The 23,306-nt window shown below is 39.3% G+C and overlaps 1 protein-coding gene across 1 annotated transcript; it reads right to left on the bottom strand.

The window, feature by feature from the left end:
• Positions 1 to 6,658: 6,658 nt before the first annotated feature.
• Positions 6,659 to 23,217, bottom strand: LOC134207691 (major facilitator superfamily domain-containing protein 10). The gene is made up of 5 exons (XM_062683490.1): positions 22,932 to 23,217; positions 7,975 to 8,439; positions 7,326 to 7,917; positions 7,095 to 7,262; positions 6,659 to 7,037 (listed from the first exon to the last, which is right to left on the bottom strand). The coding sequence occupies exons 2-5, from the start codon at positions 8,419 to 8,421 to the stop codon at positions 6,805 to 6,807; spliced, it is 1,440 nt and encodes a 479-aa protein (XP_062539474.1). The 5' UTR covers positions 8,422 to 8,439; positions 22,932 to 23,217; the 3' UTR covers positions 6,659 to 6,804.
• Positions 23,218 to 23,306: the final 89 nt, after the last annotated feature.

The raw sequence follows: 23,306 nt of genomic DNA, 5'->3' as shown, positions 1-23,306 counted from the left end.
AAATCCGCTTCTCAAGTTTTAAGCGCTGTTTTTTAATTTAACGTCATAAGGCCAAACGTCATCAAGCCCAAAGGTCATCAGGCCGAATAATCATAGGGCGAAATAATCAATGGGCCAAATTAGAAGTGAGGAGTGAGTTGTCAGTTTATGCTTCTTCCTTCTGCCTTCTTTCTTCTGTTTTTTCTCCTTTCCTCCTTATTTGTTCTTCTTTTAACGTCCTGTCTTCTTCCTTCTCCCTTCTTCCTTCTTCTTTTACACTTCTTTCATCTCTCTTCTTCCTTTTTCTTCCGTTCTATTTGCTTTTTCCTGCTTTCTTCTTACTATTCTTTCTTCTTCTTTCGTTATCATTTCTCAGTTCCCCAATTCCACTTCTAACTTCTCACTACGCACTTCGGCTTCTCATTTCTCACTGTGAAAGGTGGTAAGTGCTTCTTTATTTTTATCTCTGCCTTCTTTCTTCTTCTTCTTTTCTTGTATTATCCTTCTTCTTTCTTCCTATTTCCGTTTTCTTTCATCCTCCTTATTTTATCCATCTTTTTGCATCCATCTTCCGTTGCTTTTTTCCTTCATTTTTTCCCTCTTCTTCCTTCTTCTTTCTTCTATCTTCCTATTTCCTTCCTTCTTATTTATGCTTTCTTATCCCTTGTTTCTTCTTCCTTTTTCGTCTTTTTCCTTTTTTCTTCTCCTTCTCTTTCTCCTTTCTTCTCCCTTCCTCTTCCTTCCTTCTCTTTCTTCCTCCTAATTTCTCACTTCCTCCATTCCACATCTCACTTCTTACTATGCACCTTGAGTTTCTCATTTCTCACTGTGAAAAGTGAGAAGGGCGAGGTGAAAAATGAGTGATCAAAGTGAAGTGCAAAGTTAGAAGTTCGACGTCTCACTTCTCACCCTTCACTCCTTATATCACACTTCACAATTCTTACATCTCACTCCTCCGTTCCAACTGTGAAATAGGAGAAGCGCAAAGAGAGAAGTATGACATGTGTGGCAAGAACTTATTTCTCACTTCTCACTGTTTATTTCTCATCAATGTGAAAAGTTAAACGTTCCAAGTGAGAAATGGAAAAGATTTCTCACTTCTTATTTCTCACTGCTTACTTTCGCAGTGAGGTTTCTCATTTTTCACTCATCATTACACATTTCTTATTCCTCACTTCTCGTTATTTATTTCTCACTTCTGAGTTATCATTAATCACTTCACACTTTCTACATTCACTTTTGTTTGGTAAGACGACATATTTTGCCATTTGACCCGTTTTATCATCGAAATTTACGGTCATATGATCCGTTCAACTACCTACCTGGATACCTGGTTGGCTACAGCGTCGATACACCTATGCCTGGCACCAGTGGCGTAGCCAGAAAATTGGTCTGGAGGGGGGGGGTTCCGAACATTTTTTTTTCGAAAAAAAAATTTGTTCTGAAAATTTTGTCTTTGGGCGGGGTTTATGTCCAAAACCACCCCTGTGGCTACGCCACTACCTGGCACATTGTAGAGCTCCATAATTGTCGGTCTTGGGCGATGTTCCTCCAATTTCCCCGAACGTTTAGGGTCCCCTGGTCCGATTCCACCGCGTGCAGCCAGCGTGTTCGTGGCCTTCCACGAAGTCGCCGCCCCCTATCTGGTTCTCTGTTGAATATTGTTTTCGCTATTTTTTCTTCCGACATTCGCACTAAATGACCAGCCCAATGAAGTCTGCCGTATTTTATACGATTCACAATATTTTCTTCCTTGTATACTTGATGCAGCTCATGATTCATGCGCCTGCGCCACACACCATTTTCTAGTTTCCCTCTGAGTATTGTTCGCAGGACTTTCCGCTCGAAAACCCCGAAAGCTCTCCGGTCCGCCTCTTTTAACGTCCATGCTTCATGTCCATAAAGGGCCACTGATAGAATCAGAGTTTTGTATAGAGCAAATTTCGTTTCCGTCTGCATGTTGCGGGACCTAAGCTGGTTGTGTAATCCGTAAAAGGCCCTATTGGCAGCAGCAATACGTCTTTTCACTTCACGGGAAACGTAATTGTCACAAGTCACAAGTGTTCCAGGTAAACTACAACTTCAAACACATCCCCATCAAGCACTAAGTTTGTAATAAATTCAACGTCATGTGACAAATCTTTTAGTTGTTGTCAGCTTCGGATTGCATATAAGTATTGTGAATTATGATGTGTGCGAGTGTAACTATCTTTCTCTTGCAATTTACTTTAATGAGATATTTAAGGGAGAATTTAAATTACTCGTATATTAGTGAATACTTACTGCTCTGCAGAATATACTTTGTGTTAAACATACATAAAATTTAATTCTCCACATCTATAGCTTCCACAGAGAAAACGATCGTGAGAGAAATAATTTTGATTATTACACACCAATTAGGTAAAGAATTGAGGTACTAGCTTAAGTCGTAAATGTGTTTAGCAGTTTCCTCAGTAGTACTGAGTCACAACTGCGTGCGATTATCTGTAGTGTCTGCACGGTGTGGTTTGGATAGATTTTATACAAATACTACAAACTGTTTATCGGCTGTATTATTCAGTAGTAACAGTGATACAGTGAACCCTGAATCATGGATCACCCACGTTTACGGAACAACTCTGTCGTAATAACATACCAATTACCATACCATACCAATCAAATCACCACAAAAGTTCAATTAGTGGACGCAGTGGTTTCTCGCCTCAACAAAAAAAAAAACATACCAATTAATTGATTCGCGATAGACACAGTGATATGGTCTGTTTCACGGACGTATTAAATTATGGCCGTTTTTTACGATTGTTGCGAGTGTAGTATTATAGATCAATCTTCGTCGTTTTTCAAGGAGAGTGATATCGAGTTAACGGATGCATCTAATCGTCAAATAATGCAGTAACTGCGTTCTAGAGCTTTTGATTGCATTTCAGTGTACTTCATGTATCTTTTTCTAGTGTGATGTAGAATGACAGAGGATGCCTAATAATGCTGTATTCGCCCGATTTTGTTCGATACGCTTGATATTGTTACCTTTGTGACACTACTATCATTGACGAATATTATGTATTCGAATATATTCGTCAATGCTACTATTATTGTGTTTTGTTCATGAGATTTTGGGAGACATCTAACTCTCAGCTCTCAACGCTATCAGGTGTATTAGTGTGTTTCCTATTAGCATTGGGTCTAGAGACAAGCCTGATTCCAAATGACCTTACTTTTCCACTGTGAACATGGCTGAGCAACAAGGTAACACAATTGTTGATTCAGAACTGCAAACTGGGAGTTCTTCGAAGACCATCGAAGCATCCCGGGATATTGAAACTGAATTAAACAGCGTAACGCCGTCTATCTCATCTACTGAGAACACTAGTTCTGCAAGTAAAGGCAGAAATTACCTAAAAAATCAGCGAAAGAAGTTGAACCGCAAATCAATTTTGTCTGGTAAAAACCTTTCTTCTGAAAATGAAAAAGGTGAATCTCGTTATTCATTGCATTTTCAAATCAGACTTCAAAAAGGCTTTTTTACGAATGCACTGAAGGACGAGTTGTTGAGAGATCTGAATACTTTTCTATATCAGTCATCGTCAGACTCATTAATCCCAACATTTTTTGGCTCAGGTCTTAGATTTGGCAGAGTTTGGTTTTCACCAGAAAACCAAGAGAGCCATGACTGGCTGAAACAAAAATTGTTGTTGATTAATGAGAAAGCGATCGATGATTTTAGGTTCGTAATTGAGCGTTTTAATCTTCACCAGAATAGCATTTGCCTGGCTATTCCTTGGAATGCAAACGAAAGCTTGAGTCAAAACGACGTTTTAAACAGAATTGTTTTTCAGAATCCTGCAAATCTGACGAACTATTGGAAGGTTAACAATGTTAAACCAATAGATAAAAGTCGCCGCTTGTTTTTTAGTAGCATAAGTGACGATTCTCTTGATCTTCTGAAAAGGCAAAATTTCTTGGTAAACTACGGTTTCCAAAAAATCGTTGCTCGTAGTGATATGAAGGAATAAGCTCCAGTTGAGTTTTCCACACTTGACGTCCTTTTCAACGTATTTCTACTATGTTTGTAGTAAGAGATGCGTGGATGAAGCGGATGTCGAGATATACTTTCCAAGTCTATATTTTCAGTATCCTACTGGGTGCAGAAAATTAAATCCTCGCAAGTATCGCTCATCTAGCTTCTGGTAGTACTGTTCAGCAACTCCTTCAACTGAAAAGCATTGGATATTGAAACGCATCGTTCTGTTGTTTCGTGAATTCGGGACGATTCTCCTCCACTTCTGTAAATTACATTACATACTGCATACTATTACCGAATCATGGCTAAACATTCAAAGTTTAAACATTTAACACGTAGGGTAGAATACGGCATTTGCAGGGTGCGACAGTTGTTGGCACCCTCAACAATATTTGCGTTTTCCGGCAAACTTACACTATTTACGAACATAATTTTTATTCAATCACACAATTTCAAGTCTAAGCTTTCATTTGAACAAGTTGTTTGTGTAGCAAGATTTGATAAGTTAATCACCGAAACAAATTTGCACCTACGAAATCCTTGCCATTATTGCATCGCCAAAGAAAACAGCGCACGAAAAGCAAACTCTTACTTACTTTTTTGGATCGCCTGTTTCTCCTCTTTATTGGGTATGACACGACAATTTAAGTACATACACTACTTTTTACACTTTATCACCACTTGATTATCACCACAAAGAGCAAATTTATGCAATATTTGCTCTATGTTTCACTAAATATAATTGGAACTGTTCGTTTTCTTTGACAGCAGCACACTTCAGAATAGAGCGAAAGCATGTGTTTGTGAGCATATCAAACACACGCTTAAAAGAAGCCACGCACAATTCTATGTGATTTGATTTTAGCAAAAATACGAACAAAATATCCGGCGATGGCATTTATTTTAAAAAAAGTGTTAATATAAATATAAATGCTTCTATGCAGATTTTTACGCAGACCATGAATTATATCAAAAGTGATAGCAACACCGTAGTACTTTAACCCTTATGTGGCTGACAGGACCGTTTTCCTTTTGCATCTTCAATACTTTCCAAGCACATCAACAAAATCATAACCATTCCCGTTCCTACATAGCGCATTTCAACTATAAATAATTGCCTACTTTTAGGGTATTATCTATTATTCAACTGTGAAACGTAGTGTAAGACTGGGGTGGCTCCAGCGGCTGAATAGGACAGTGCTGCCCATTATTCAACATATGAAGACTCACGAGGTGGAATATATTGTTAATATACTATACTACCAGAACCGACGAGCTTCGTTTCACCTTAAATTGATTAATTATAAATTATATATTTTTACATTATTTAAAAGACGTTTAAGTATTCGGAATTTGCAAATTTGGATTCCATTTTTTAGATTAATTTTCGATTAAAGCAGAAATTTGTACTTTATTTGTATGGGAGTTCCCCTTCCAGAAGAGGAGGGGTCTAATACCATTATAAGAATCTTCTTCGTTCCCAAAAACCTCTACATACAAATGTTCATGCCGTTTCCTAGTCTATAAGGGCAGGCAGACAAATATTCATTCTTATGTGACAAAAGATGTAAATCTTGGCAGTGGACAAAAAGCATATCTAGATTCCCTTCTCCAAAATGGCCAACTAATGTCAAATAGGATGGAATTGTTAAAGGTATGAAAATGTCAATATCTGGGTACACGGGTACCCTATTTGCCATTCACGTCTGTTTTTTGTTGGCCGCATAAGGGTTAAATTTGTTTTACAATGTGTTTAAATGTTTTGCCTATCTGTCTACATGACATAAAATTTATGCCAAGGCTAAAAATTAATGTTTTGTTTTAAGCCAGTTTTGATAAACAATAAAGTTTGTTCCAAAATTGAGTGAAGCGAGATGAGCGTGCGGCCGATCAATATGAATGAATTTTACTACTGGAGGATATAAACAACCAGCATTTGGCACCAATACATTACCAGTTTTCTACTTCCATGTCTAGTTGCTAAAGGGAGCAAACTCATTGCTGATAATAGAAATTGCTATGCCAATAGAAGAAACGTTGACCCGTTATGTTATATTAAACACTTCCACAGTTATTAACTGCGAGGTTTCTTAGCCAAGTTACCATTTTGCATTCGTATATCATGAGGCTAACACGATGATACCTAATGCCCAGGGAAGTCGAGACAATTTCCAATCCGAAAATTGCCTAGACCTGCACCGGGAATCGAACCCAGCCACCCTCAGCATGGTCTTGCTTTGTAGCCCCGCACGGCTAAGGAGGGCCCCTTAGCACCACAGCCGGCTTATTAGGCCTGTGCAAATCTCCTGTCTCGTCGATGGACCGTCGTTTCAGGTCTGTTTAGTGTCCTACCTGACACCAGAACTTGGGCTTGTGCGCTTTGAGCGGCACGCGGTCGCATCGCTAGGACCTGCTTGCGGATACATGCAGCTTTTTATAGAAGTATAATGTAGCCCACTGTCAAACCTCATCACGTCCTAGACAGACCCCGCATTAGCTCAGCTCCAAGTGCAATGCAGACATGTTATAAAATTGATTATACATTGTGGAACGGGACCCGACTTCAATGTATAAAATATATCGATATTCACTCACACCCACTCATCAAAACCAGTGTTGTCATCAATGAATAATTAATTTAAACTATATTAAATGATATTCTTTTGGAAATTGCTTATATTTCTACTGTGTCGTAAAGCAACACGGAATTACAATACTCGAAAAATACTGTGTATAAAGAGTATTAAATAAGACTTATCAATGGACGTAACATAACAAATTTTGCATTAAATACAACAACTAACTCAAGACAGCTTAAGTACTTGCATCATCAACGTAGGACACACCAGCAGGATTCCTCCCACGACGTACGTAATCCTAGAACCTATACTCCAAAATGCAATCGAGGCCACAATCGGACCAAGAGCCCGGGCTAAAGCACCAAGCGAACGAAATACTCCCAAAACTGTGCCTTTTTGATGGAAGTCTCCGTATTTGGAAGTGAGTGTCGTCATGCAAGTCACTACAAAAGCGGTAGCTAGAAGTAGAAGTAGAGAGTTACTATTAGGTCGTAGGAACAACAGCGTCAACTTACAAATTGCAAATAGAATCATGCCCAGATAGAGCATTTGCGTTGACTCAGCAATTCCTACGATGATGAATGCAGGTATGATTAAATACAATCCAACTACAGCCGAAATTTGTGTAAGGCGCTGTGGTAGCCTCCTGACGACTGAACCTTGTAGCAAGGCCATAATAATACCTGCCGATAGGAATAAAATGAGAAATAGAGATTTTGGATTTTCGAAAACAATCAGAAACAAACCTGTAGTCAGGAACATTTTGGCCTGATCAATCGACGTATAGTTGAATTTGTGGTACATAAGGAATGTAACGGTGAACTCCAGCCCGGAGTAGATGAACAAATAAATAAAATACACCAATCCAAGACTTCGAAGCGATGTGATGTCACGCTTGGAGAGATTCTTCACTGCAGAAAATCTGAACAAAGCTGGAATGCTGATGTGATCCAAAGTGTGTGAGAGTGTATTGATGATCTTCTTCGAACGCTTTTCCTTCGGAAGGGACTCTTTTAGGCATAATGCAATGAAAACAACATCAAGCAGCGCCAAACCCGTGGCGAACATAGCTGGAAGCCAAAACCAGTGCGCATTTGTTTTGTCTGCATAACGAGAGAATATTGCTCCAATCATGGGCCCTACGATGAAGCCCAATGAGAAGGCAATTCCTACCAGGGCCATCGCCTTTCCCCGGTTCTGCTGGTTGGACACATCCGTGATGACGGCCATACAAATCGAAATGTTGCCCTTGCTCAACCCACCGACAAATCTTGCCAGCACAAAAAGCAAAAAGTTATGTGAGTATGCCCACAAACCGTACGATGCAGCGATGCCAATCTAGAAATCATAAATCTTCATTTTGCTCCTTCAAATATCCATACAAATATTACTCACAGCACAAACAACCATTACCGGCTTTCGGCCGTAGATGTCGGACAGTCCCCCGGCAATTGGACTCACGATGAACTGCAGTAAACTGAACATGGACCCCAGAGCACCCCCAAATAGGACTGAGTTGAATCGTTTCGGCGCACCAACCCACTCCTGAAAACTGCTAATACTGTCTGACAAGTAACCGTAGAGTCCACCGACATCGTTCTGCTTGTAGAACTCCAGCATCGACGGCAGCAGCGGTAGGATCATCGTGAACGCCAGCAAGTCCATCAACAGCGACCCGAATATCAAATAGGCCGTCGGGTGGGTTCTGGTCATTTCGTTGATCGTTTTGGACGACTCGACGATCTTTTCCGGTTGGGATGCCTTCGCCAGATTGTTGTTGGTGATTGTCGAACTGGACAGTCCGGAGCGTTTCTTGATGACGCTCATTGTGGTGTATGTCATTGTGATGGGTTAGCAAATCTAGAATGTGAAACAGCAACAATAAACGATACATAAAGATAAAAGTATGGTACGGTAAAATATGTTAAACACTAGCAATAATACTTAAAATATGCAAATTATTCTCATTCGAAAGTATCACCAAAAGTTGGAAGTGGAGTTAGGGGAAATTCCGGCAGATTTTGTTTTATCATTCAAACTTGGCCTAAACATTCTTTGCATATCAAATAATATTGTGGTCAAATTTAATAAATTTTGGTCAACAAAAACCCCTTGACAATAATAGAACAAAACCTGCCGAAGTCATCATTTCATCATTTCCCCTATATGAAATCGTAATGATCACAAGATCGCATGTGCTATTTGGCTTTGCGGACGATATCAATATTATCGGGATTGATCGCCGTGCCGACAACGAGTATTGGACTAACGATCAATACCAGCAAACGAAGTACATGGTCGCTGGCAATCAACGTGGGTTCATTAGTGGTGGTGATAGAGAAATGGTGCTGGATGGTGAAAAATTTTAAGTGGTAGAAGAATTTGTGTATCTTGGAACATTAGTGGCGTGCGATAATGATGTTGCCCGCGAGGTGACGCGTATTACAGCTGCGAATAGGGCTTATTATGGGCTTTGTAACCAGCCTAAGTCCCGTAGTCTGCAAATGAATACGAAATTCGCGCTATATACTATTCTGATTCTTCCGGAGATGTTTCAGAGTGTTTTAGCGTAAGGTGCTACGGACAATACTCGGCGGTAAACAGAAGAACGGTATATGGTGGCGTCGCATGAATCAAGAGTTATACCAGGTGTATAAAGGGCTAGATATTGTTAAGCTTTTACAACACGGCAGACTACGGTGGTCTAGACACGTTGTTCGTATTCCGGAAGAGCGTCAAGCAAAGATAACATTTAGTAGAAAACGCGGAAAAGGCCGTAGGCTGATCCTGGCTGATCCGTACAGCTACCCTGCCAATAACAGCAACTATGTAGGTAGCAGACGGGTCAAAAATTCGCTAAAAGGACCGGGCCTTCGAGTGTGTTGTCTTAACTAAAATGAAGAGGATGTCCTATTGCAGCTACTATGCCCCACCACGGTATCCAGGTGAAGAGTTCACTCTGATGGTTAATAAGTTATCGTCCGACGTAGTGGGTCATCGCTGGCAACTATAACGCTCAAGCGCTAGCTTATCTAAATGTACTTGTAGTCGATAACGGCTCATAGATCTGAACTGGAGGGTAGACGAAGGTTACATCTATAGCGATCATACAATCCACTTCATGAGTGACACCAAAACCGTGTAATCGATCAACTGGTAACGGTCTTCGTAGCTAGGGAGGCGAAATGGGTCTCCCTACTGTAGTTTGCGCAATGCAAAACACATATACACATTCTTCATTCTTCATCAGCAACTGTACTGATCAAGTGAGGTTGTGTAAGCTATTTGCCAGTCGGTCGTCAAGCTCAGACCCGACCGCATTTCGTAGGCAAGAGCACGCAACTCAGGTTCAGTTGAATCAAAGTGAATTGCCTATTTCCGGGGATTAAACCACCCGACTTGGACATTAATTTACAATGTTGTGAAAAAAGTAATTACCAAGCATTTCGCCGGGTTGACCACAAGTCGATTCGGAGTAAAACCAGTTGGCAAACACAGTGATCTCGTTTTGGAGGGAATGATAATCGGTAATTGAGCAGATGTGAAGAAATATCTTCTGATCATCCGCAAAGGATAACCGTGGTCCATCGATGGCATGGTGACCATCGTTGAAGTAAAGCAGGAAAAGTAATGGCCCCAAGTTGCTGTCCTGCGGTATACAGTAGCACCGTATCACGAGACGCAACCTAGGGTATCTGTTCCATTATCAATAACATGCTCCTATATCAATAACATTCACAAAACAGGCAATTTAGGCCCAATTTGGGTCGTGTTTTGTTGTTTTCCGGCATGCTCATTGCTGAGAAAATTCACAAAAATGAGAAATAAAACAATTAGCGCACCAATTCTTTGTTTTCGAATGGTAGGGGAGGAGGTTCGGTTGTGGCCACCGTTCGGTTGTAACATGATGTTTTGTGCTCAATATCAAACCGGATGCTTTGAACTAGGGACAAATCATTTTTTTTTATAAAAAAACAATGCATATTTATACAGTAAAATTTAATTTATTTTGAGGCTCTATGACGATTGCCATTAAAATTTTAGCGCGAAGTTTTTTTTCTTAATTTTCCAAAATGGCTGTGAAATTTGGTTGTGGGCATTTTTATTGGTTCGGTTATGGGCCCCCTTATTTTATTGACAAATCATTCAATATCGTTTTAGTTGTCCCCTAACTTATTTCAAATGACGTTTTTATGCAGTTTTTATAATTATTTAAACATAATTGATTGAAATAATGAATTTAATTCAAATTTTTGTTCATTGGATATGTCTAGTTCACTTTTTGGAACAAATCGTTGTTTGATTTGCTTGCAACAAGTTGCATTCGACGGGGATTCCTGTCCCATTATTTCCTATTGAAAAATGGGCAGATCGGACTATGGGATCAAAACTTTTGGTCAAAATATTAATTTTTGTAATGAACGAGAAAGGCACGATTACCGCTAGGGTGATTAATCAGGATTGTTTGACAGTGAAGTAGTGAAGTAAACGTGAATCAATGAAAATTGAAACCCATTTACCTAAAGTGCTATTTTAGACTTTTCTTATGTGATTTTTTTTTCAATATCCTCCCTAATGCACCGATGGTGGTATCATCACTGCTAGGTGGATTGATCTGATTTTTTTAGTGCCAGAAAATGAATAAATTATTCCTTTTCTTCAAATCTGGGTGGTTTCTGTTCATGCTTCTTCATTTTTAGCTGAGTTTTCAAGGATGCCCACAACCGAACCACAAAATTGAAATGTCCAAAAATGTCAAATTTTCAAAATCATCAATATTTTTTTCAAAGCGTTGAAATCAAATTATTTTTTTCGCTAGTAGTAAGCTTATTAGTCTAGCTTTCCATTGGTATACAAATGTCGGCATAAGATCAACTAGGGCCAAAGTTATGGATCACATACAAAAGGGTGCCAACAACCGAACCTCTTTCCCTATTGATTTGGGTACATGGTATGAATTCAAGGAGCAGTTCCCCTATGTGATTGCGAGCCGTTTCCGCTCAACTTCTGAGACGAGCAGACGTATTTTCGATTGCGCTCTCCGAAAGTCAAGTGATTAAATCCGGTGGATTACTTTTCATCTGTTCATTGGCTTTCAGTATATCACGATTAGTCGCTGGCGACTGCAACTGCGTACTGCACGCATGCGACTCGTCCAGCCCGAACACAAGCCCGTCCCTCAAAACAACAGTCCAACAACTGCAGCTGCATGACGCGTAGAAAAAGTTACACCCAAGAAATTCCGGGTTTACGTACGTCTGTCGGAACGCACAATCCCGACTAGACCGCAGGTACGTAAGCGCCGCCCTACGAAATAATTTGCAGTCCGCCTACACGCACGTCTGTTGCTTCAAAGACCACATAGCGCTGACGGTAAGACTATGTCTTCCCCCGGGCGCGGATTTTGGACACTGCGGCCCCATCTTCTGACGGAAGAAAACGTTGCTGAGTTCCATTATAAGTGGCAATATTGGACACGGCAGCTACAGAAACTACTCTACGCAGGATCATAGATGGAATGGTGGCTATCGTCTGGTGTCTCGAACCGCTTTCGATTAATTTCACGATGCGAAAAGGAGAGGTGTTGTCGCTGCAAAAAAACTTTTCCTACAATTTCTTGCGTATAAACGAAATGACCCCGTAACGCTGGGTACCCGAGCAAAGTCCAACAACAAGATGATAGCAAATTGAAATCATATTATGATATCGACACCTTTGAGTGGTAAGATCTACCACGGTCACATTTATTGTCAGCTACAGGCAAATCCTGACCCAATGAATACCTTCCCCAATATCCAACTCCGTGGTACTTATGAGGGTGTCGCTGAGTCGGGGGCCTCTCATTAAGTAAGTACTACCTCAACACTTCCTTCCCCTCCCAAGTTAGGATGAAAATGGGCGTGACCAGGAGTAGTAATCCTCGTGCTTTTGTGATTTTTATCCTAGATTGAAATCAAGGACCACACCCACCTTGATTTCTGATAGCAATCTAAATAAGGATTTCAAAAGAAAAACATGAGTATCACTAGTGTCCAATCTACGAAGTACACCGTAACTATGTTATGCTATGCTGCTATGCTAATTGCATGCGTATAAACGAAACGCACCTGGCGGGAGAGCCCATGTCGATCTCCCAGCTGGAGGAAAGACGACGAAAAAAAAATCACGACGCAACTGCAATCGAATGAAAACGAGATTGCTCATGAGCCGCATGCAATCGAAGCACATCTGTTTGCTTTTTTCTCGAATCTCTACTAGGACAGACAGCAACGAGGACGGGTTTGTTTGCGACCGAGTCATCCCACGAGACGACCACCTATTGAACATCTATTGATGCAGCGAAGAGATCACGACGGCAGAAATTTTATCTGCCATCAGAGCGAGTGCGCCATAACGATCCACCTCGTTGGGATCCCACGAGAGTTCTACCTCCGCATGTTCAATCCCGAGCAGCACAAGCATGGGCGTAGCCAAGGGGGGGCAGGGGGGGGCCGTCGCCCCCCCCCCTAAATTGTGGAAAGATTGCACGGGTACTGAAATGAATTCCCTTAAACATGTGCACTTTACGATCCAATCATATACAGAAATAGGTGGTTGAAATTCAAAAGATTCCCAAAACTTATTAGGGCATCCAGGATCCATAATATATGAAAGTTCAAAAAAACTCGAAACATTTCGGACTCAAAAATTCTCTTTGAAATTCTTCTAGAAGCTCCCCTGGGAACTGCTGAATTCCTCCGGAAAGTTATCCACAAATTCCTCTGAAAATCGTTCGAAAATCCTTCTCATGTAATTGTAATTCCTCCTTATCTAGAAACCCCCCACTAATTTTTTTCAGGAAATTCACGAGGAAATTCCTTGAAGATTTCTTTTCTTCTCTCCAAGATTTACTTCTAGATATTTCTTCGGTTATTCTATCTTCAGGAAAAATCCGGCATTTCCTTCAGGCATGCATTCTAGAGTTCCGTCAAGAATACATACGGAATTTCTTCCCAAAATTCTACCAGAAGTTTCTTCAAAAATTTATGATGGAAATCCTCCGATTTAGCTCCATAATTTCACTTGTAAATCTATAAGAAATTCCTGCGGAAATTCTTTTAGGAACTTCTCCGGGCATTCCTCTCGGAGCTCTTCCTTTAATTCCTCCGGGATTACTTCCAGGAAATTTTCCGGGAATACCTCCAAACATTGAATAGCGAAAGGAGTTTCGCTTTCTGGAGTTTCTTCAGGTATGTACTTCTCCAGGAATTCCTTCAGGGATTTTCCTGGGAGATTTTCCGCGGAAGTGTACTAGACTTCCTTCCGGAATTTACTCGGATATTTGACAAGAGTTCTTCCAGAAATTTCTTCGGAACAATCCGCAGGGGTTTTCTTCAGCAATTCATCTGGGAATACTTTCAGGATTTCATCTGGGAATTTCTGCATTAATTCCTCCTGGTATTTTTCTGGGAATTCCTTCAGATATTTTTTCGGAAATTCCTTTAGGAACTTCTCTAAGAATTATTTCAGGACTTCCATGTGGGAATTCCTCCGGAAGTGCTTGTGGGAGTTCCTCCGGGAGTTCTTCCAGGAGTTTTTCCAAGAAATTCTCCGGTAATACCTCCAGGAACTTCACAGGGAATTCCTGGACGATATTTGGCAGGAATTTCACGGGAAATGGGAATTCGGAAGTTCCTTCAGAAATATGTTTTCTCTTCCTCTAGGGTATTCCACCGGATGTTCCTCTGGAGTTCCACCAGTAGTTCCTTCGGGAATTCAATCAGGCTTTCTTCCAGGAATTCATTTAGCATTTCTTTAGGCATTTATCTACAAATTCCTCTAGAAGTTCATCGGAGAATTTCTCTGGGAGTTCTTACGGGAATACCTCCAGGAGGTTCTTTTAAGAATTCTTCCAGGAGTTCCTCCTGGAATTCTTACGGAAGTTCCTTTGGGAGTTCATCCTAGAATTCTTACGAGAGTTCCTCCAGGATTTCCTCCGGAAATTCTTCCTTTAGTTCTTCAATAAATTCCTCCAGAAGTTCCACCGGCCGTTCCTCCGAGAATTCCTCTGATAATTTCTCCGAAAATTCCTATAGAAAATCCCCCGGGAGTTCCTCCGGAAATTACTCTGGGAGTTCCTCCGGGAGTTCCTTTTCAGAGAAACACTCGGAGAAACTGCCGGTGAAACTCCCGGAGGGATTCTCGTAGAAACTGCTGGTGTATCTCCCGGAGGAATTCCCGAAAGAAACTGCCGGAGGAGCTCCCGTAGAAATTTCAGGAGGAACTCCTAGAAAAATTCCTAGAGGACCTCCCGGATGAGCTCCCAGAGAAACTATCGGAAGAACTTCTGGAGGAATTTCCAGCAGGCTTTCTAAAGAAAGCCTAAATGATTTCCTGAAAAAGCTTTTGGTGGAACTTCTGGAAGAATTGCCGGAGAAACTCCCGGATGAATTGCTGGTGGGACTCCCGGAGGAACTCTCGAAGGAATTTTCTGGAAGAATTTCTGAAGAAACTCCCGGAAGAATTTCCAAAGGAGCCCCGAGGAACTACCAGAAGCATTCTCGGAAACAAGAGAATTCATCTTATAGACAAATCTCGTCTAGCTGAAACCTTTGTTGGGTTTTGTAGATGGACCATCATCATCATCAGAGGACCTCCCGGAGAATTACCTGAGGAGCTCGCAGAGAAATTCTCAGAGGAGCTTCTGGTGGAAAATCTATATAAATTCCTGAAGAAGCCTAAATAAATTCCAATTCTGCCGAAATTCCCGGAAGAATTTTCAGAGGAACTGCCGATAGAACTACCGGAATTATTTCTCGAAGGAAATCCTAGAGATATTGGAAATGCCGGTGGAACTCCTGGAAGAATTCCAGAAGGAATTTTCGGAGAAACTCCTGGAGGATCTCCCAGTGGAAATCTTGAAGTTTCCTCCGGAATTCTTTTAGGATTTCATTGCGAATTAATCTAGAAGCCCCTGCGAAAATTCCATTGTTGATTTCATTTTCGGTATAATTTCTGTATAAATTTCCGGTGGAATTCCTGAAGAAATTCTTTGAAATTTTCACAAGAAATTATTCGAAACAATTCACGGAAAATTTTATGGAATTAACACAAGAAATTCGAAGATTTTTCGTGAAATTCTCAGGAATGTTTATTGGCAATTCTACGGAATTTCCACGGAATATTCTTATTCTTTAAAATTATGGGAAACAGCACGAAATTATTTGAATTATTGCAGGGAATTCTGCAGAACTTATAAAGAAGTTCGTGAAGATTTTCTTGGAGTAAATAATGGTGGAATTTTCGGATCAATTCCCGGAAAAATTTATGGTGAAATTCCTGAAGACGCCGAAAAAGTTGCTGGAGGCATTCATAAAGAATCCCTGATAGAATTTCGTATAGAATGCCAGGAGCAATTGTCGAAGGAATTCCTGGAGAAAGCTTGCATATTGATTGTTCTGCTTATTTTATAATAAATATTATTTCAGAGAGGATTTGTTTGGAAATTCAGATGTATTGTTCTAGTTTTCTTAAACTTATGGAAACTTATGCATAAGACAAGACTTATGGAAGAATGCAGGATTTTTATAATAATTGTTATAGCCGATTTTATATTCTTTCTGAATACCAAGTTCCCTAATATTTTTCTCACTTTATTTAAAAATATCTGATGAGCAATAAATCACGCATTTTTAAATCCATTATTGTTTTAATCATTATTATTTCGATTTGGTTTGGATTTGGTTTTATGTGTTTCATATTCATGTGTTTTTATAAAACTACTATAAAACAACGATTTAAAAAAAAGTTGCCCCCCCCCCTTCTCGAAATCCTGGCTACGCCCATGAGCACAAGTCATACAAAATTGGTTACAGCAACTTGATTGTGACTAAAAACTAAAACTCAAACATGAGTTGCGGTAGCCTATTTGGAACATGTGTGCTGCTAGGGATGTCATTCGCCGTGAGTTGAACTTACTTCTCAATGAAGTAATCGCTGGCAATCTTTCCCATGCTTTCGTAGAAGGCATCATCGTGCTAGTGGAAAGGAACAGACAACATGGCCCGAACGTACCGGCCCCTTGGCATTCACACGGCGAAGATTACTTTAACGATGGGTAATTTTCTGTGTAGAGGAGTAGTTGCTCGTGTATCAATAACCCAGATGATTCGTGATAAGGATCACGGAGGATTAAGCCTTCAGATCCCGGTTTCAAAAACAAAAGCCTAGTCACAAACAGAGCACTACATGAGATCGATTCCCCTCCTTTTTATAGGTCCCTTCTTTTCAACGCAAATCCCCACCCAGCAATTTCACTAAACCATCCTGACATTAGAACCATCCTCTCGTGCTTATCACAAGTTTTATCATCAAACCTAACAAAACCCCTTCGCCGATCCGAAAAAAGGTGGGAACAAACAGCCCAGCGCTCGACTGGTCACGCTCGTGGCGAAATATTCTGACAAAGCAGCTCACATCGGCCCAGCGTTTAAAACTAAACTGGTAACCCGGGTAGAGGTAAATAACAAACAAATAACATAATAATAACAAATTTTGCTATGATATTAGATTTAGTTGTTCCTATGTTATTTATAAATAACATAAAATAGCATACCAACAACAAATTTTGTCATAATAGTAAAATTAGTTATTTATATGTTATTGTAAAAAGGAGCAGAACAACAAATAAAGAACAAATTTTGCAATCATAGCAAAGTTTGTTATTCATTTATCATTTGCATTTTCAACATATCAATAATAACTGATTTTGATATTTTCTATTCTTCATAACAGCAAATTTTGTTATAAGAGTAAAATTTGTTGTTATTATGTTATTGTATGGAAGAACAGAACAACAAATGAAGAACACATCTTGCAATCATAACAAAGTTTGTTATTCTTTTATCATTTTCATTTTCAACTTATCAATAATAATTGATTTTGATATTTCCCTTTCTGTAAATATTTTGCTATTGGTTTGCTCTTATAATAGTAAAATGAGTTATTTTTTAGCTATTAGCTCGAACAATTTTTGTTATTATTTTAGTTATTTTAGCAACTATATCACACAAACTAACATCAGATTTTGCTATTCTGTTATTCATATATTAATGGTAAAACTAGTTATTCTTTTGCTATTTTCTTTTACCCGGGAAATGGCAAAATTGAAATTGAACACAATTGAACACAACATTGCTGTTTGTGATGCGACGGGTAGCAGACGAGAACTGCACACCATACAGTGGAAACGCTCTGGCATAAGTTTTGTTCCTGCGCACGTGTCGTCCAGGCGTGGACGGTTTTGCAACGCAGGCTAAAAAGGACAACGAATGGGTGGAGCTGGAGGCGATTTTCGTTCGAAGAACTTTCAAAATCTGTACTGACTGGTAAAGGAAAAACAATGCGAGTGGAAATCGATGTAAACGCATTAGACCTAGATTTTTTAAATTGTAAACACTTTATAAACCATGAACTATGAATATTTGACTGAATAAACTGAATTTACAACCCACAAAATAAAGTATCAGCCATTTAGGCTAATCATCTGGAAAGACGAAGAGTGGTTCGACATGCGTGGAATTAAGGGAGTCCGTAATACCATTAGAGTAGCTTCAGCTGCCCTCCTTAGGCTAGTGGTAAGATGCGGGACTATAAAGCAACACCATGCTGAGGGTTGCTGGGTTTGATTCCCGATGCTGGTCTAGGCAATTTTCGATTTGGAAATTGCCTCGACTTCCCTGGGCATAAAAGTATCATCGCGTTAGCCTCATGATATATGAATGGAAAATGGTAACTTGGCTTAGAAACCTCGTGGTTAATAACTGTGGAAGTGCTGAATTAAGACTAAGCAGCGAGGCGACAATGTCCCAGAGAGGGATGTAATGCCAATAAGAAGAAGAAGCTTCAACTGCCAAATGGTAACAGGAATAGAACAACTTTTCAAAGGGTAGGTGGCTGAAACCAAGTGTATCAAGTTTGGTGGGCAGACCACATGAAAAAGTCCACTTCCATCTGAAACTATTCCTGTCAAGCCATGCCAGCTTACACAGACTCGGGTCTACGAGGTTTCTTACTGCCCAGGGGTAGACGAAACCACCGAGTACGTACTTTTTATGTGCTCGGCTCGACGTCGCAAGTAGCGCAATACCAAACGTCGGGTACTACTCCGGACATGGGTCATAGGGTTGGAGGAAAGTGGTTACCTACAATAAATGATTCGAATTGAATTTTTCCCGAATTTTTTTAGTCAACACGCAATTGTATATGACGCAACATAAGATGCTAAAGTGGAAGCGATATATATATATATATATATATATATATATATATATATATATATATATATATATATATACGAAACACTTTTATCGCCTATACCTTAGTATCTTTTCTAACCTCATACAGGATCTGTGTTGAGTGAGTATGCATATGCACATCGAGTTTCCAAACAGGATAACTGGATTATTTCGAACCACCGGACAGCTTTGGATCATTGATTTTATTGGCTTTACACGGCAAAACAATGCTGAAGGTGGTGGGTTTGATCTAGAAAACTTTGAAATGGATAATTACTTGGCTCCTTCAGCTGCTCAGAACTATGACTAGTACCGCTTTTGACGGAAATTGAATAAAATTTCCTTAAGAAAAAAAATTGCAAAACAGTTTCACTGAGTAGATGACAGTTAGAGTGCATTATATACGGATGTAATAATGGTGATTGGTGACACAGCTTAGAAATCTTGCAGATGATAATTGTTGAAATGCTCAAAAAACTGGGCTATCCCAATGGAGGATATAATCGAAGATATAATGCCGACAAGCAAAAAGGAGAGTTGACTTTACATCTCATATTTATAGGCAAACAAAGCTCAATACAATCTTCATAGCTTATATAAAAAGTTTATGAAGGAAAATAATAGCCTTTCGTCATTATTTTGTTGTTCTTATAAAAAATAATCAGTGGTCCGAAATATCCCTGTTACCACACTACTTGAAATAAAGCCTAGTGACAAAAAGAAAACGTTTTTCTCTGTTTATCAACCAACAAAGCTGGGTGTTACAGAAAAACTGTCTAGCCATGCTCGTAATCTCACGTGAGATTGATCATTCAGTCGTATACGTGACTAGATAAGCGGTGTCATACGTTTCCTACATATGTGTTAGGGGAATGTGGAGCAAACGTTGCACAGTAATTTTCGTTTGCTTGTCAGATATTTAGGATTTCTATATGAACTATATTTTTTCATATTCATTAAATGCAGAATACCTTTAGAGTAACAGTACCACTAGTGGAATGGCTTTTGTGAAAATGTGTTAAGACGCATTTAGAGCTTATTATAATGATGTCAGAGGGATATTAGGTCGCCCATGTATGGATGTAATTTTAGATATTTTTGTGTTTTCGTTTGCTCAGGACCAGGTTTTTTTTGCTATTTTTTTGCTAGTGAGCAAATTTATGTAATGGTAAAGCCATATTTGTAACACGAATCAATTATCATCCGATTCCTAAAAACGTAGTACGCTCGAAAGAGTATTCTAAATCCTACAAATTGGTATACATATTTCCAGAGTAACCTCCCTTTTGTGTTTGTAAATTGTGATTATTCTCGAAAACATCCAAAGGGGTAGGTTGACCAAATGTTATGTTTGGCAGAGTAAAAATTTAGTACCAATCGCCACAAATTTTAACCGATTTCCCAATAAAAGCAGCATTGAAGGAGAGAAATTGTCCGAGAAAATGATTTCAAACGTAAGTATACTCTGGCAGAGGAAAAGAAAGTTGTAAAAAGTTCACGAAAAATGTCAAAAAAGACTAAAATGTAAAGAGTTGATATTTTTTTTACGTGGCTTAATATTACAAAATTATGGACACTGCCTTTTTATAGCTTCTAAACATTGCCCACTGATTGATATGATGTGCTTTACTTATTTTCACAAACTCGGCCAATCTGTTTGTTTATAACTTTTCCCTCAATTTGTTTTCATTGATGAAAATATGTCACAAATGTGGTCAAGGCTTGTATATTTTCGACAGTGAAAGCCTTTTCTTGAAAAGTCGAACCAGAATGAGTTCACACATTCCGAAAGCAAAATTCAGCCAACTAGCCCCGGTCTCCCCTACGGTTACCGTATAATGAAATGAAAATAGAAATTGTCAGAAACAGGAAAGTTGGCAAAAATCTATAGAAATTGATAAATAAAATTTTTGTTTGCGAAATATGAAAATCCACACAAAGGTTATTAGTGAAATAAGACTTAAGTGGGTTTCCACATATGTATATGTCAAGCGAATTCACAAAACCATTACAAGGAGAATGATATATTTGGTCGAAATTTATGTTTGCCACACCTAAATACAATGATTGCATTTTTGTCAGTAAAAGGATGTGTGCATTGTGAAAAAAAATCTGGTAAAGCAAATGCTATTACAACAATGCGTAATACCGTTTGAGCAAGATGAATATAAAGCACACAAACTATTAGCCTGCACATTTGAATGTATTCAAATGTCAATGAAGCTCAATAATGATTTTTAGGTTTAGCTTCAAGTAATTTTCACAAGGTCGTAGCCTAAGTGTATGAGAGTGGCATCAATTACTTGAATTACATATATAACGGATTGAGACTTATCGTTATCTCTTAGCTGGGCTCAAGGTATTCTCCAATAGTTTTGATCCGTTCTGACAACTTTCTTGTAGTGCTGAGATGGGATAGAGTGATTAATTGGACAGATTTAACGAATATTGAAATACATTCAAAGTTAATTGCCTATGTTCCGGGTATTAAGCACCTGTCTAGCGTACTGGTTTCGTGGGATCAAACCCCACCGAAGGTAGCGGTTACCCTCCAATATCTTTTCCGAACTAAATCTTTCACTTGTTGTGCATAAGCATAATCGAGTTTCAGACATAGTAATCAAATATTGAAGTACAAAGTAGAAAGGGGTGAGCCAGGAAATAAATCCACAACCTCCTAATTGTGACACAGAAGCGGGTTTGCCACTGAATGAGTTTTATGTTCTCGTTTTTATCACCAAAAAATGAAACCCCAAAAGTTTAGTTACCCTCATTTTTATTGAGGAAAGCTAATATCAATTCTATTAGTAGCTTATAGGGTTTCGTTAATCCAGCGCATATGATCACTTGGTCCACAGAGAAAAACTGTCGCTGCCGATTCCGTCACGCTAAATCCATATATTTTGATGATGTGCATCCAACAGGTTTACGAATGAAAACGAAAAGAAACCCTTGCAACATTCTTCGTTAGAGGGAAAACCCGAATAAAGAACAAAAAACAGGATAGCCTATTACTGCCGGTGTCCGCATAATGGTCCCATGTACATAGGGAATCCCTGCAAACATGAAACATAGAATTTGCGTTAACCGGTAGAACAGTGCTCCAGTGTTCCTGTTTGCAATAAATCTTACTTTTGGTGGGCTTATGAGCAAAGGCGTGTATGTGCGATATGTTGATATAATTGGTGATCCATGAAAAATGTGATAAATCGGGGGAAAAATATAATTTGTTCACTCTCATATAACATGTATGAAACGAAAACATACGGAAAAACTGTGCAGTTTTTTTATCGAAACAATTGTTTTGTCACTTACACCTCTCTGCTTTTTTCCCCCTCATTTCTAATTTACATCCGTATGACTAACATTCGAAGAATCAGACAAATAAAAAACCCGGATTCTAACAGCCGGATGACACACAGCTATGCTTCTGGCTCCAGCATAAAACTCACGTCATTATTTTGCTGTGGGCGTTATTTTTTTAAACAATATTGTTACCAAATATTCAAATTTGTTTTGCACCGTACTAACCGTGTTGTGTGAATGACGGTCTTATTACAATTAAATTGAAAATCGAACACATTTTTTCACAGCACGGAATACGTGGTACATAACGATAATAGTAATAAATTCATTCAAATCGCTTAACAACAATTACTCCATCACAGAAAATTAGTCCTGAAATGATGTTTTTGTTTACTAATTTTGAATTGTCAGTGGGGCCCACCGCGCGCTAACCCCAGAGATGTTAGCCACCATTTTTTTCCACTGAAGAGATAGGCGATGACAGAAGGGTGGATTCTAATGAGTGAGATAAGTATGTGGAACAATAACGTGCTCAAGGAGAGACTCTTTGATCTAGTCACGAGCAGACGTGGATCATATTATGCAATTTACAGCGACACAGCAAAGCCAACATATACCGTAGTCGTGGATAGAAGATTACAGATCGCGCCTTAAGTCTATTCGTTACACCAAAACATCGAAACTCCTAAAAAGAATCTATAGCACTTCTGCAACCATTATCTTAACAGTATCGTTATCTACATCATAATACATTGAGTAATAGATACTTACGAAAATCGGTTGAGATTACTAAACGTGCGAATTATTGCGTATGTGTACTACATTTGCTACTCTTTTATGACTGCGTAAGTGGTCCAGATCTTTGTACGGACCAAAAGCAGTTTCGGTGGACAAGTTACTTTCACTTTTTTGTTACTTTTTTTTCGTTTACACACCCAGCAATGTAGTGTTGATAGAGAAGTAGGTATACAAGTACGCTAGATGGATGCCAGCAGTTGGCTTCTCCCGAGTGAACTGTCCGGCAGTCACTGCATTACTGCTGGGAGCGTGGTTTCAACGCCGAACGTGTGGATGGATATGGACAGACGGATGACTGCATCAGCGAAGCGATAGAATAACAAAACAGAAACAGATTCAAAATAAATG

This window comes from Armigeres subalbatus, chromosome 1 (assembly GCF_024139115.2).
Source record: "Armigeres subalbatus isolate Guangzhou_Male chromosome 1, GZ_Asu_2, whole genome shotgun sequence".
Lineage (NCBI taxonomy): Eukaryota > Metazoa > Arthropoda > Insecta > Diptera > Culicidae > Armigeres > Armigeres subalbatus.
This window is presented reverse-complemented; position numbering and strand designations above follow the sequence as displayed.

Coding starts and splice junctions, on each gene's coding strand:
- LOC134207691 (XM_062683490.1), bottom strand. CDS start 8,421: ATGACATACACCACAATGAGCGTCATCAAGAAACGCTCCGGACTGTCC. Junction 7,918..7,974: donor CGGTAATGGTTGTTTGTGCT/GTGAGTAATATT, acceptor TATGATTTCTAG/ATTGGCATCGCTGCATCGTA. Junction 7,038..7,094: donor CATGATTCTATTTGCAATTT/GTAAGTTGACGC, acceptor TTCTACTTCTAG/CTACCGCTTTTGTAGTGACT.